We start from the raw sequence: 16446 nt of genomic DNA on the forward strand, positions 1-16446 counted from the left end.
CCCCAGTCAGGGCACATATGGGAGGAAGCCAGTCGATGTTTTTGTCTCACACATTAATGTTTCTCTCTAAAATCAAGAAACATGTCCTCAGGTGAAGATTTTTTTTAAAGGCAACATTAAAAAAGAAAAGAAAGAAATAGGCTTATAAAATTGATTAATGTTTCAGCTCTTGTTGATGTGGTTCAGTGGATTGAGCATTAGCCTGTGAACCAAAGGGTCACTGGTTTGATTCCCAGTCAGGTCACATTGCCTGGGTTGCAGGCCAGGTCCCCATTTGGGGGCAAACTGAGGAACTGTGAGAGACAACTGATCAATGTTTTCCTCACACATTGATGTTGTTCTCTCTCCCCCTCCTTTCCTCTCTCTTTAAAAATAAGTAAAATCTTAAAAAAAAATCTAGATTATTTTTGGTTTAATCATTGACTCTTGATCTGTTTATTTGATCTTCATTGCTGATCACTCTTAATCCTTCCCAGTCTAAAAACAGTTACAGTGCAGAAGGAAAGATTGAGATGGTTGAGCTTTAAAGATTTCTTTTTTCCTCATGCTGGAAAAAGAAGTTTCCAGTGGGTAGGTGATACATATCTTGGGGTCTATCTTTGGATGACAACATTAACTCATAATATTAGCAGAAAACAAATGTAGTATAGTGCTTTTTTGCTTACAAGTCAACATCAAAATCAAAAAACTTTTTATATATAAATTTGCTCTTCTAGTTTGGTTGTATTAGATATGACAATAACATGGCCTAAGCCTAGCTAGCAGTAGAGAAAATAAATTTTTAAACAGGATTTCAAGTAACTCAGGATCACATAAGTATAGCAGTTTAAGCATAAGTATTTTCACAAGCATAAATGTGAAATGTGATACCATCATGTGGTCTTTTATAGGTAGAAATTATAAAGAATAATAGCTATACCATGAATTATAAGAAGCTAAAAATGATTTATAGTAGAATTGCTAGACATGTGTAAAGAACACATGATAGAATGTTGCCATCTCTTTTGTACCTTTATGAGTTTGGTTTTTTGGACCTTATTTCTTTGCAGGACCTTATTTATTGGCATTAGTATAGTAATTTGGCAGACTGTATAGGAATAAAATGAGGCTTGGGTATATTCATTAGTTCAAGGCCAGTTGAGCAAGGGAAGCAGCAGCCTTATGTTCCAGGTACTCTTTTCTTTTTTAATGTTGCCTACACTTTAGTAAAGGGAGATAGATAACATATAAACAAAGTTTAAAAGTACAGATACATTATTTCAGTCCTAAGGCTGTGGCAACAGGACAGAGTACCAGTGGTCCAGTCTCTTTGGTCACCTGAGCCACGTGTTCCACATGTATCTCTCGTGTGGGTTATGCATGCCCTCCTCTTGTAGTTAAGCCTTGATGGCAGTTTGGAGGCTTTGACCATCAAGCTGATTACTTGTGAGGACTGATGGTGACCACAATGGAGGAGCTATTGTATGGGAGCTGACCCTCCTTAGCAGGATTTGCTTTAGCGGGGCTTTCGTGCCTACCAAGTCTGCCCGTTGAGTGTGTCATTTGTGGAGGTGGTTGGTATGCTGGTGTGGCCAGAAGATGACCACTAAGTGTGTTGTTTCTGGGGCCCCTTGGGAGGTGCAAGCCAAGCTCATCTGCTGTTTGTGCTCTTCCTGGGCCACCTGGTATGAGCTACAAAGTGATCTGCAGATGGCTGCCACTTGTCCTGAGTTTGGAGGTGCTTGGGAGAGGTAATGCTGTGAACCAAGTTCAGCTGCCCCTAGTGCTGAGCTTGGGGCTGCTTAGCAAAAGGTGTGGGGCATGCTTAGCAAGAGATATGAGGCCAGGTGCTGTTTGTTTGGTGTTCATGAACACTTGAGAGATTTTTGGAAAGTCTACATTATGAGCCAAGACACATAATTTGTATGGAAAACCACTGGAAGCAATTTGAGTGGGTCCACAAGTTGGATGGGGTGGGCCCTCAGGGAATCAATCACCAGGGCCCTATGAAGAGTGTTGGCCAGGTTGATGGAAACCCAGATATACTGCCAGCTTTCATCTACCGGGGAAGGGCTCAAAAAAGGAACAGTAGCTTCTACCAGTGCTTCTAAATGAGAGAAAGCTGTCCCTCCACCTCTTGACCCAAAGCCAGACATTTTAGTTCTTCCCTGTAGGTTCTTGATGTCTTACAACGTGCTGCTCCAGCGGTGGAGCTCAAAGCCAATGAATAAGTCTGTGCATGGGCCCTTTAAGAGGAACACCTGGGACTCCAGAAGCCCTGTGTCTTACCCTCCATCTCTGCTGGTTTTTAGAGCCAGAAGTTATGGGGACTTCTCTTTGGGGTACTGGAAACTTGGTATGGGGCTAGAACTAACTGCTTCTCAGGTGCCTCTGCGGTCAAGATATCCCTCTCAATTTTTATCCACCCCGTGGAAACAGTTCGTTTTACATCTCCATCCCTCCTACCAGTCACTACATGGCTTCTTTTGTATATTCTTAGTTATAGGGCTTCTCTTCTGCTAGATTTCAGGTAGTTCCCAATGATGGTTCTGTGTTTGTAATTTTGCAGTGATTATGAGAGAACATGAGTATAGTGTTTACTTGCTCTATTTTTCTTTCTTACAAACTAATATGTGCTTAGTAAAGATGATGATGATGTATTATAATAACTCTTTTAATATCAGTAAATAGTGTTTTGGAGAAAGCCTAAAAAGATGGGCTGGAAAATTCTTTAACTAATAGCAAGTGTATTAGTAGGTTGTAGATTATAGGCTCAAAAATAAAAGGTTTTTCTAAATCTTGTTTCTAATGCTGTTTCTCAGATCTTTATTTAGTTCAGTGCTGCTGGAAAAGAAATCTGTGCTGTTCTATTATCTGTTTCAGAGGGTCATGGGACTGATGAGCTGCTGAAATAGAGCTAGGGTTTCTTGAAATCTAAAAAGGCCATGGGGCATCTGTGAGGTCTGGAAAAACTTGTTTCAGCATTTAGTTGTATGAGGAGTGGTCATTGCTATGAGGAATGGTTGCATGTAGGGTTGCTTTGCTTATGTAGCTGTGCGTCTTCTGTTTCTAGTAGATACAGTTTGAGTCTACTTAATAGTAGATTATGTATTTAACCTATTTAACATCCCAACCTCCATTCCATTCTTGCTAACTCCTCAGTGGTCACACCCAGGACCTTGCCTTCTGAGTCCTTAAACTCTAATATTGTGGATTCAAAACATAGCCTCTGTCCCTATAGCTCTTTTTCCCTAAACCCATTATAGTTGTTCTTTGACCTTTCCTGCATTTTGACTTTGTCAACAACTTTTATGTCTTTACTTCTTTCTCTCCTAGCCTAGAGTGCCTGCTCTATTGTTTATAACAAGGTTATGAGTTTTGAGAGCTCTTTCTCATTTTCCATGAAAGCTTATTTCAACTCAGAACAGTTCATCTTGATCAGATTTTCACCTTGTTCACTGGGAGCAGAAGCTAATCAGAAGTCAAATCACAGAAGATTTTTTAAAAGTATATTTTACTGATTATGCTATTACAGTTATCCCATGTTTTTTCTCCCCTTTATTCCCCTCTGCCTGCACCTCCCTTCCCACTAGCGTTCCCCTCTTCCCCCTTAGTTCATGTGTGTGGGTCATACATAAGTTCTTTGGCTTCTCCATTTCCTATACTATTCTTAACCTCCCCTTGTCTATTTTGTACCTACCATTATTCCCTGTAGCTTCTCCCTCATTTTCTCCTCTCCCCAAATCTCTGATCTTTTTATACCCCCCACAACCCTCACCCACCTTGGCAGCCACACTCATTATGGACATTCTTTTTTCCCCCCTTTACATCTTCCTTTCCAATATGGATGTCCTTCATAATATTTCTTTTGTTTGCCTAACTACCCTGGGTAGAATGTACAGTACAATGTTAAATAGAGGCAAGAGTAGACATCCTTGTTTTGTATCTGATCTTAGGAGGGAAGCATTCACTATTTCATTGTTAAGTGTGATGTTAGCTGTGGATTTTTCACAAATGTCCTTTATCAGGTTGAGGAAGCTCCCTCCTTTTCCTAGTTTGTGAAGTGCTTTTACCATGAAAAAAAAATACAGCTATTGAGATGATCATATGTGGTTTTGTCTTTTATTCTATTTTTTTAATTTTAATATATATATTTTATTGATTATACCATTACAGTTGTTCTATTCTCCCCCTTCATTCCCCTCCACCTGGCATACCCCCTCCCCCACCATTCCCCCCCTTAGTTTATGACCACATATCTCAAGTTCTTTAGATTCTATATTTCCCCTACTATTCTTGCCCTCCCCCTTATCTATTTTCTACCTACTGTCTATGCTATTTTCTGTACCTTCTCCCCTGCTTCTCCTCCTCCTACTCCCCTGTTTCTAACCCTCCATGTGTTCTTCATTTCTATGGTTCCACTCCTGATCTAGCTGTCCTCTTGGTTGGCTTTTGTTTTAGGTGTGGTTGTTAATAACTGAGTTTGCTGTCCTTTCACTGTTCATATTTTTCATCTTCTTTTTCTTAGATAAGTCCCTTTAGCATTTCATATAATAAGGGCTTGGTGATGATGAACTCTGAACTTGACCTTATCTGAGAAGCACTTTATCTGTCCTTCCATTCTAAATGAAAGTTTTGCTGGATAAAGCAATCTTGGCTGTAAGTCTTTGGATTTCATGACTTGGAATAATTCTTTCCAGCCCCTTCTTGCCTGTAAGGTCTCTTTTGAGAAATCAGCTGACAGTCTGATGGGTACTCCTTTGTAGGTGACTGTCCCCTTATCTCTTGCTGCTTCTAGGATTCCCTCCTTCAGTTTAATCTTGGGCAATGTAATTGTGATGTGCCTTGGTGTGTTCCTTCTTGGGTCCAACTTCTTTGGGACTCTCTGAGCTTCCTGGATTTCCTGGAAGTCTATTTCCTTTGCCAGACTGGGGAAGTTCTCCTTTCTTATTTGTTCAAATACGTTTTACACTCATGGCTGTTTCTTTTCCCCTTCTGGTACCCCTATAATCCAGATGTTGGAACGTTTAAAGATGTCCTGGAGGTTCCTAAGCCTCTCCTCATTTTTTTGAATTCTCGTTTCTTCATTCTTTTCTGGTTGGATGTTTCGTTCTTCCTTCTGGTCCATTTCATTGATGTGAGTCCCAGTTTCCTTTCCATCACTATTGGTTTCCTGTGCATTTCCCTTCATTTCTATTAGTTTAGCCTTCATATGTTCCTCTAATTTGTGACTATAATCAACCAGTTCTGTGAGCATCCTGATCACCAGTGTTTTGAACTGTGCATCTGAGAGGTTCGCTATTATACTCTTTTGCTTAGAGTTATCAGCTCTTGGGCTTTGAGTTCTTGAGCCATATTTTGTACTGCTCGTGCCTGTTACATATAAGGAGCGGAACCCTAGGTGTTCACCAGGGTGGGGCAACTCAGTTGCTGGGTTGTGACGTTGTATGTGGGGGCGGGATCAAAGAGGAACAATGGTGGTCTTGTCTGGCGCCTCCCGCCGCTGCCGCCACAGCTGCCACCGTCACCGGGGCCCGCGCGTTCAGTCCCACTGCGCGCGAATGTGCGACTGCGGTCAGCCCTCCGCCACTGGGTTCACCTGCTGGAGCCTGAGCGGTCCGTTTCCCTGTGCGCGAATGTGCGACCGAGGTCAGCCTGCCCGGCACCCTGACTGGGTCCACGCTGCCTGTGTGCCTGGGTTGGGGGATCTTTCCTGCCTGACCCTGCTCTGCTGCTGGCTCCGCCCCTCTTACTGGTCCCAGTTGAACGGTTCGTTGTTGTTGGACTTCTGTATAGTTCAGTTTTCTGTTCTTTGGCTGTGTCTTTGTGCTCCAAACCTTAGTTGTATTCAAACTTGGTTGTGGGAGAAGGCACAGTGTTTCCACCTACGCCTCCATCTTGGCGGAAGTCCTCTTTTATTCTATTAATATGATGTATTTCATTGTGCTTGTTTTGACTAAGATGTTTTTCTAACTATGCTGGATCCCATGTACTTCTGGATCTTTGGGATCTCTTCTGAGTTTTCCTCTTAGCTCTGTGGCTACTGCCCAGATATCCATCCATTTAAATCTGATGCTTCTAAGGTTCCTCATTGAGTTCTCAAGTCTAGAGGTTCCTCTAGACTTCTAGGAACCTCTAGACTTCTGACTCCATGAATTATCCCTGAGTATCTCATCTACTTCTGTGGCTTCAGATACTCTACTGTGCTGTTAACGTATAAATCTGTATCACTTCTGATTCCCAGCTCTGTATATTAGTCAGCCTCCTGAAAAGCTCCATTTAGATGTCCCCTTTGCATTTTACCCTGAGTTGAACTCTTCTTTAACCTATGCCTCCTTTTATATTCTTTATTTCAAGGACGGTACTATCACCTCCCAGTTTCTTAAAACCTGAAAATTACTCATGACTCTTCCTACTCCCTCTTCATATTAGGAGTCACCAAATCACATCTGTTTTACTCCTTTACAGTATTAGGGATGTGTCCACTTCCTTCTTCCGTCAGGCCTAAAAATTAGTTCTGACTTTCTTATCTTTATCTGGATAATTGAAGCTGCCCCTGACTAGTCGTTCAGTCTTTAGTTGGTCTTTTCTTTCTTACTCCCTGAGTCTGTATTGAGTTCCTTGGGTGGTCCCCCTAGTGCGTTACGGATGCCTCTAACATTATACTGCTCAAAATATATGTGTAATCCTATGCTTACTTCCCTGTATCCTCCTCTACACCATAAGTTACTTTAAGAACAGGGACCTCTTAAATATCTTTAGATTCTTAGCACTTAGCATAATGCATGACTGTAATATACAATGTAATATACATTGGTTTGTTAAATGAGTAAAGAATGGATGAATCAATATCCCCCCAAAAATGCAGTTAAAAAGTGAATGTGCGTTGGGAGGCCTGAAGATAGAGTAGTGAATTCTAATTTGGAAGGGTTACATGCAGAGATGCCTTTTAATTTGGATGTTTACGTCTGAATAGCAGTTTTGGTGGGAAGGAAGGTACCATTTCAGGTACAGAGGAACCTAAAAGTTCAGAGCTTCTTTTAAGAACTATTTGGAACATAGGATTTTGTGGGGGTAGGGTGGTAGGTGGAAAGCTAAGTTGAATCAGATTGTTAAAAATCTTGAATATCATACTAAGGAAATTGGCCTTTATTTTCTGAATATTGTGAAACTCTGTTATTGAGTAAGGAAGAGATGCTCAAAATGTGATTGGAAAATTATTCCAAAGCAGCAGAATGAATAGGATTGAGGTGAAGGATGTTGCTACTAGTCCTGTGAATAGTCTAGGCAAGAGATAATATGGACATTTACCAGGACAGTGGTACTGTAAAAAGACAGATTTCAGCCATTTGCTTGGTAGAATTTGTACTGTGAGAGAGAGAGATAAGTTGTAGATTTTTTCAAGATTTTTAATGAGAGGTATGGGATTTTAGGGAGTATGTAGGAGTGTGCGACACTGGTTGGGTCCATGAACAGGGAAAGAGGAAGAGGAGAACTTTGGAGTTTAGATTATAATGAGTACTGTTTTAGACTCACCAAAAGTGAGGTTAGCAGAATCTCCATGTAAGGATATAATATAGGCAATTGGTTCTAAAGATCAGGAAAGAGCTTAGGGGTAGTGATAGAGATTTGTGACTTTTTTACATAGGTGAGTGTTGAAGCCACACCAGTAGATAAGGAAATTAGAGAGGATGGTCCTTTATGGGACACCCTGATGCAACAAATGGTAGAGTCAGAGTTAGCTGCTTCTCAGTTTTGCCTTTAGATAACCATCCATGCCACTCAAAGTCATCTTTTGTGTCCCTTGCACTAGAAGTTGCTGACACCAAAAACAGGACAGGAAATGATATTTGGATGAATTTAGAATGAAGAATTTGCAGAATGTATTTTCAGAGCTTTTACAGAATCATAGGATGGTATATTGTAAATCAGTTAATTTTATGTTTAAAGGAACTCTGGAGTGTTCTTTACATTAATATAGTAGTGCTTGACAGAATATGATGAGAGGGCTACTTGCCACAGAATTATTATTAAATTACTTTCAAACTTTGAGATTCCGAGGCCTTATTGTAGATCAGCTAAATCTGAATTTCAGGGTGAGGCTAAACTTCTCTTTAATTCCCTAAAGTTTGAAAATCACTGATCTACACGATAAAATTGCTATTTTATTAAGTTTAAAAAACTGGGATTCTTTTGGGATTGCCGTTTTCCCATCACAGATTAAAGGAGACATAACTTCCCATTTGTAATTTTTTAAATGCTAATTTCCATTTACCCTTCTTTTAGTTGAGTGTACGAGGAAAAAATAAAAAAGAGAAACTTGAAGATTTCTTTAAAAACATGGTTAAATCAGCAGATGGAGTAATTGTTTCAGGAGTAAAGGTAAGATTTTATTTGATTAACAGGAGTATTGGTTTGAGAATTTACTCCTTTTAAGAGGAAGCTGGATTAATAGATGTACAGAAGATTATATTGGAGTAGAAGAGAAGGTTGGGCGGTAGTATCCTTAGGCCTGAGAATCGGGGCCCTCTCCCCCAGGCACACTGTTTAGAGAGCTTCCTTCTCCAAGGGCGAGAGATCCACAGGTCCAGCGGGATTTGCCCACCTGGAGCCTCTTCCCTTCAAAGCAGACTGTGCTCCAGTTATCTAGAACACTGTATTTCCTTGGCCAAATCCCAAGCCTTCCTCTAGGCCTTACATGGGCTTTTTCCTTGAGTTCATCCTCTGGTGGGTAGACCGTGACACTGGTGTGTGTACTCCACAGGTGGTCAGGGGATGACCGTGGGGCAGCTGGGTAGAGGAACGGTGCAGGGAAGATCAGTGTACAGGATGGACTGTCCAGCTACATGCACAGGAGGTCTCTCTGGGTTCTGGGTACCCTGCAGAGCTGCAGGGTAGGGCCCAAACAGGGACTGCCTTCATCTGTACACTTGTTCTTGGCCTTACAAGTGTTAGGGGCGGACCTGGGTTCAGATTGGGAATTAGAAGAGCGAAGTTGAGGTTTTAGTCTTGTCTCGTAGTACTTATATGTCCTTGAGAAAAGTCTCTTTTCTCTGAATCTTAGTTTTCCCATTTTCAAAATGTGATTAATAATAATCACCTGGCTCACAGGATTTTTGGAAAGATTGAATGAGATAATATGTATGAAAATACTTCAAAGTTATTTACCTGAATAACACCTAAATTTTTCTTAATGATCTAATAATGGTACAAGACTTCACTTGTCTGAAGACTCTTCAGTGTAAGAGGAAAATGCTTATATTACGTTTTTAAGCAATTAGTGGTAATAGAGTTTTGTCATCATTACCTGCTTTATAGATACATCTACAATTAAACTTAGGAGTGAAGTACTGTTTATTTGATGTGTACCTTGATTTTTCAGGTACTATATAACTTCAATTTTTCAGAGACAGGTCAGTTGATACACTGACTATGCATGTACTATGGCTACTTTCTAATAAGAACTCAGCTTACTTCCTTTTTGATGCATATTATGCACATAATATTGAACACTTTTCTTAGCATTTACTATAAACCACTGTATTGATTAAGATTTTGATAGAGTTATAACTAGCATTTTTTTAACATTTACATTGTGATATTTGGTAACCCACAATATTTTTATTTAATCTTCACTACAATCCTGCAAGTAAGATAGTGTTACTCCCATTTATACAGTCAGGAAAACTGGTACACATGATTTACAGATTTAGATTTAGATTTAAATTAATTTTCTTTCTAGTGTTCTGTTGATTGGGATTTTAAATTACATCAGTTCAGCTGGTGCTTTTTCAGTAGAGAATGGGCATTTTAGAAGGGAAGAAAGCATTGTTAGTAATTTTTATTTTTAATGTTTACCTCATTTTGTTTAAAAAAAAGGTTGAAGACAGTGGCTGATACAATAATTGCTCGAAAATAGTTGCTTTGGCCAGGTTCCCCAAAGCAGCCAGGGTCCTAATGACCAGAGGCCTAGCAGCCTTCTGGAATGGCCCATAGTATACATGGGCCATAGTATACATAATAGACCAGGAGAAATAGACTTACTTGACTATCAGAATTTTTTTCTTAAAACCAGTTGGTCATTCTCATGGGCAGTCACGGATTTGTTGGAGTGTAGAGGCAGAGCACAAGTAGGAACGCGTTTCAGAGTACAACTTGTGAATATGAGCCTTAGGGGAGCTCTAAGCCTTCAGTGGCAAAACCATAGAAGATTTATTACTTGACAGAAAGAAATTCATATATGTTAAAAGTCTGAACTTGTGGGTGAAATCAGTATACTGTCTGATTATTAGAAGGTAGCACTGCTTTACTGATGATCTTTTATGATTATAATGATAACAAAATGGTTTACATATTACCTTAAAGCAAATAAGTGAAAAGTTCATATTTTCTTTTGATCCTATAGGATGTCGATGATTTCTTTGAGCATGAACGAACATTCCTTTTAGAGTATCATAACCGAGTTAAGGATGCATCTGCTAAATCTGATAGGATGACAAGATCCCACAAAAGTAAGGTTTTTTCTCTGTGGCTAAAGCTTGTATTTTTAATGGAATAATTACATATAAGGTTATTGTATTGTTTACAGTTTGTAAAAAGTCTTGATGTAGAGCAGCATTTCTTGAACTGTGGTCTATGGAGCCTTGACTTGAAGGCCCTTGCTAGCAAGTTTGTGAGGTCAAAACTATTTTCATAATAATATTATGATGCCTTTGGCCCTTTCACCATGTTAACATTTACACTCACGATACAAAAGCCTTGATGAATAAAATTGCTGTTGCCTTAGCACAGGTTAAGGCACTGGCATCAAACTGTACCCAACAGTCACTGTATTTCCCTCAGTGCATTTGCAGTTTAAAAAATGTTAAATTAAGAATGTCCTTGCTGAAGCAGTAAAAATTATTAACTGTAAAAAATCTTCCTTGAGTGTACTTTTTTTATATTCTGAGTGATGAAATTGGGGTTACACATAAAGCGTTTTAGTGATTGAGTTGAAACTGAGCTAGCTACTGTTTTCATAAAATATTCTTTTTACTTAAAAGAATGGCTGACAGGCTATGATTATTCAGATTTCAGGATTTGGTAGACATTTTCTTAAAAATTCACTAAGTGAGCCTGTAACTTTAAAGAAAACAACTGACAGTGTTTGTTGCTGTCATAGAAGCCAGGCTCTTCAGTAGTTACCATGAGCTTGCTTCCTAATAATTAAGGACTTATCTGAAACTAATGATAATATTAGTGACAAATGATCAAGTGCATGATGTCATAAAATTGTGTATTTAAATGATCCATTCAAAATGCAAAATGGGCTGATTTTTTAAGTAGCTTTATTACTGTATAATTGATATCAATAAGATACAGTGTTCAAAGTATACATTTTGATAAGTTTTGACTTGACATATGTATGAAATCACTGCAGTCAAATCAAATGAACATCTCCAACACCACCAAAAGTTTCCTTTGGGTCCCTTTGTAATACTCTGTTCCCAGGCAACCACTGATCTGCTTTTTGCCTCTGTAGATTAGTTTGCATTTCAAGTGGAATGACAATCCGTACACTTTATTGTCTGGCTTTGAAATTCAATACAGTTATTTTGAAATTCATTCATGTTGTGTGTATCAGTAGTTTATTGCTTTGTATTGCAGAATGGTATTCTGTTTTATGGATATACCATGATGGTTTATTCTGATTCAGCTGTTGATAGACATTTAAGTTGTTGCTAGCTTTTGGCTTTTATGAATAAAGCTGACATGAGCCATTTTATTAAGTATTTGTATAGATACAAGCTTTCGTTTCTCTTGGATAATATTTATACCTAGAAGTAGAATGGCTAGGTCATGTGGTAAGTGTATAAGTTTTTAAAAAATTGTCTAACTTTCGCCCTGGCTGGCGTAGCTCAGTGGATTGAGCATGGGCCTGCGAACCAGAGGATCGCGGTTCGATTCCCAGTCATGGCACATGCCTGGGTTGCAGGCCAGTTCCCTGCAGGCCAACTCCCAGCAGGGGACCCATGAAAGGCAACCATACATTGATGTTTCTCTCCCTCTCTCCTTCTCCTCCAAAGATAAATAAATAAATAAAACCCCTTTAAATAAATAAATAATTGTCTAACTTTTTTCCAGAATGATTGTACCATTTTACATTTCTGCCAGCTTCCCATTAGAGTTGTTCTTCATCCTTGTTAACAAGGATAATCAGTCTTTTTGAATTTTAGCTAATAGGTCAGTAGTGGTCTCTCTCTTTGTTTTCTTTTTTGAAGGTTTCATCTATTTATTTTTAGAGAGGCGGGAAGGGAGGGAGAAAGAAAAGGAGAGAAACATCGATGTGAGAGATACATCAGTTGGTTGTCTCTCACACATCCCCAACCAGGGACCCGACGGGCAACCCAGGCATGTGCCCTGACCAGAAATCAAACTAGCAAACTTTTTGGTTTGTAGGCCAGCATGTAATCCACTGAGCTATACCAGCCAGGGCCATTTGCATACAGATTTTAGGATCAGTTTGTCACTTTGTACAAAAATTCCTGCTGGGGTTATGATTGAAATTATATAGAATCTGTAGATCATTTTGGGAAAGATTGACATTTTTAGGTTGATCTTCCATACATGAAGATGGTGTACTCTCCATTTTGTTAGGTTTTTAAATTCTCTCAACAGTATTTTGTGTTTTGCACTGTGCAGATCTTTAGTTAGATTGATTCCTAATTGTTTTTGATGCTTCGTAAATGATGATTTTTTCCTTTTTTAAAAAATATTATTTATTATGCTATTACAGTTATCCCATTTCCCCCCTCTTCATTTCCCTCCACTTTGTACACCCTCTCCCACCCACATTCCCCGCCTTTAGTTCATTCCATGTGTCTTAAGTTCTTTAGCTTTTACATTTCCCATACTATTCTTGCCCTCCCCCTGTCTATTTTCTACCTACCATCTATGCTACTTACTCTCTGTACCTTTTCCCCCCTCCTCCTTCCACTCCCCTGTTGCTAACCCTCCATGTGATCTCCATTTCTGTGGTTATGTTCCTGTTGTAATTGTTTGCTTACTTTATTTTTATTTTTGTTTTAGGTGTGGTTAATAATTGTGAGTTTGCTGTCATTTTACTATACATGTTTTTATCTTCTTTTTATTAAATAAGTCCCTTTAACATTGCATAAAGTAAGAGCTGGGTGATCATGAACTCCTTTAAACTTGACCTTATCTGAGAAGCACTTTATCTGTCCTTCCATTCTAAATGCAAGCTTTGCTGGATAGAGCAATCTTGAACGTAGATCCCTGTCTTTCATGACTTGGAATGCGTCTTGCCAGCCCCTTCTTGCCTGTAAGTTCTCTTTGGAGAAATCAGCTGACAGTCTGATGGGAACTCCTTTGTAGGTAACTGTCTCCTTATCTCTTGCTGCTTCTAGGATTCTCTCCTTCATTTTTATCTTGGCTAATGTAATTATGATGTGCCTCAGTGTGTTCCTCCTTGGGTCCAACTTCCTTGGGACTCTCTGATTTTCCTGGACTTCCTGGAAGTCTATTTTCTTTGCCAGATTGAGGAAGTTTTCCTTTATTATTTGTCCAAATAAGTTTTCCACTTGTTGCTCTTCCTCTTCCCCTTCTGGCACCCCTATTAATTTGGATGTTGGAACATTTAAAGATGTCCTGGAGGTTCCTAAGCCTCTCCTCATTTTTTTGAATTCTTGTTTCTTCATTCTTTTCTGTTTGGTTGTTTCTTTCTTCCTTCTGCAGGCGTGTCAGCGAGGGAACAGTGGTGCTTGTTCTGTTCTCTGTCGGATTTCAGTCCCTTCTGCCATTTCCCCCAAGCAAACTGAGCCTTTCTGGTGCTGGTTCCTGGGTGGATGGGCTTGTGTACATTCTAGGACCCTGTGGGTCTCTCCATTGAACTCTCCTGTGAGGCTGGGAGTCTTTCCTGGCACCTCAACCACCGCTGGTTTTTTCAATCAGTTTTTTGAGGCTTTATTTCCTGGTGCTGGGCTCTGTGTTTTGCCATCTCTCTTCCGTTATCTGCATGCGAATGTGAGACTGCCGCTCGGGGGGCCATGTTGCTCGCAGTGCCTCATTTCACAGTCGCCTCCTTGCTGGGTCTGCCCGTTGCCACCCTGTGCCTGGGGTCTTCCAGACACTGCCTGAGCGCCCAGTGTCCACACGCTGCCGTCTTGTGCGCCCAGGGTGCCTTGTCATCCCAGTGTCACCACTTTTGTGCCACAACCCCTCTCCGCTCCAGGTACGACTCCACCCCACCTACCAGTCTGGATGAATGTGTCTATTTCAGCTCTTTGGCTGTCCAACTTCCATACAGTTCAATTTTCTGTTAGTTCTGGTTATTTTGTTTCTAAATTTTTGTTGCCCTTATTTTGGTTGTGCAAGGAGGCACAATGTGTCTACCTATGTCTCCATCTTGGCCAGAAGTCCTGTAAATGATGTTTTTTATCTTTCAGTTTTTGGTTGATCTTTGCTACTATGTAGAATATGCAGCATATTTTCAATATTGAGCTTACATCTTGCAACCTTACTCAACAAATCACTGCTTCTGGTAACTGCTTTGTAGATTCCTTAGGATTTTCTACATAGATGATTGTCAGCTACTAAAAACAGTTATACTTCTTCCTTTCCCATTTAGTTGTTATTTCTTTCTTTTCCCTGCCCCATTGTACTATATTTTGTCTGTCCTCCACTTCAGTACTGATGGAAGTGGTGAGGGCACAATAAATTAGTTTATATTTATCTTGTTCCTTTGTTTCTGGGAAAAGCATTTGGTCTTAAACCATTAATTATGATGTTAGGTCTAGATTTTTCTTAGATCCTTTCATTAGGTTGGAAAAATTATCTTGAACTCCTGGTTTTCTGAGAGGATTTTTCAAGTCAGTAATAAATGTTAGATTTTGTCAAATGATCTTTTTGCAACTTGAGATAGTAACATGGTTTTTCTCTTTTAGTTAATTAATATGGTTAATTGCATTTGATTGATTTTCAAATGTTAGATCAACCTAACATTTTTGTGATCATTATAATTTATACCAGTATATTTTGTGATCATTATTATTTATACCAGTGGAGTTTAATGTAATAGAGTACAAAAAGTTATTAATAGGATTTTGGATTCTCTATTACAACTAATACTTAAATAACAGCTTGTTGAGTTTCAGTGTAGTGTTAAAGAATATTCAAAATTATCTGAAAATATTAGTAAAATACCTCTTCATTTTCCAGCTACATATCTGAGACTGGATTTTCTCCATATACTTGAAGAAAAGCAATAATGTGTCACAGTAGATTGAATGCAGAAGCATATAAGAAAATCTAGCTACCTTCTGTTAAGCCATATACAAAAGAGATTTGCAAAAATGTAACAGTGTCACTCTGATCACTAATTTTAAAATACATATTTTTTATTTGAAATGATACTTATGTTAACATATGAGGGTTTTAATAAAGTGTTTTTTATTATTTTATTTATTTTTAGAGAGGGGAGGGGAAGGGAAGGAGAAAGAGAGAGAGAATGTGTGGTTGCCTCTCAAGTGCTCTCAACTGGGGACCGGGACTGCCACCCAGGCATGTGCCCAAAGAATTGAACCAGTGACTGTTTGGTTTGCAGGCTGGTGTGCAATCCACTGAGCTACATCAGCCAGCACTAAAAGTTATTTGAAATGTCTCTCTGGCTTGGTAACTTCTACACTGTTGTTCTTTTGGAAGGGTTAAAAGGTTTGTTTGTTGTTTTTCCTTTATTAAGATTTTTGTGGGATTTCCACTCCCCCCCAAGACATTATTTATTTTTAGAGAGAGGGGAAGGGAGGGAGAAAGAGAAGGAGAGAAACATCAATGTGTGGTTGCCTCTTGCATGCCCACTACTGGGTACCTGGCCTGCGACCTAGGTATGTGCCCTGACTGGGAATCAAACCAGTGACCCTTTAGTTCACAGGCCAGCACTCAATCCCCTGAGCCACACCAGCCCAGGTTATTTTTTTATTTAACTTTTTTATATCATTGTGATTTGCAGGTTTCTGCTGTTGAAGTAGTAATTTTATACTTGCCTGTTTAATAATTAAAAACTAAAAGTATGGGAAACTTGAATCTCTTCCTAGATTCATTGCTGATTTGTTTTGGAGCCTTAGACAAGTCACATAATTGGTCTTATGTTAGTTTCCTTGTTTCTTAAAATGACATTAAGGTAACCTGACTGGTGTGGCTCAACTGGTGCTCAACTGGTGTTGGTTGGGTGTTGTCCTGTAAAAAGGTCACCAGTGAGATTGCCTGCTGGGACAGGCAATACTGGGTTGCAGCCAGTCCCTGGTCAGGACACATACAAGAGGCAACAGATTGATGTTTCTCTCGATGTTTCACATTGCTGTTTCTCTCCCTCTCTTTATCCCTCCTTTCCCCTCTCTCTAGAAACAAATAAATAAATATAATCTTTTTTAAAAATGACCTTAAGGGTAAAATACCTTTTACTCCTCTGTTAAG

General features: G+C 39.4%; 1 protein-coding gene across 2 annotated transcripts in view; it reads left to right on the plus strand.

The window, feature by feature from the left end:
- Window positions 1-16446, plus strand: part of SNX6 (sorting nexin 6) — a 62282-nt gene that overhangs the window by 24222 nt on the left and 21614 nt on the right. For both annotated transcript variants that reach the window (XM_037056475.1, XM_037056474.1), the window contains 2 exons: window positions 8266-8361; window positions 10385-10490. In XM_037056475.1, the coding sequence (XP_036912370.1) occupies window positions 8266-8361; window positions 10385-10490 (202 nt within the window). The remainder of the gene's footprint in view (window positions 1-8265; window positions 8362-10384; window positions 10491-16446) is intronic.

Source organism: Sturnira hondurensis, unplaced genomic scaffold (assembly GCF_014824575.4).
Source record: "Sturnira hondurensis isolate 20B ecotype Veracruz unplaced genomic scaffold, ASM1482457v3 Scaffold0008948, whole genome shotgun sequence".
NCBI classification, from domain to species: Eukaryota; Metazoa; Chordata; class Mammalia; order Chiroptera; family Phyllostomidae; genus Sturnira; species Sturnira hondurensis.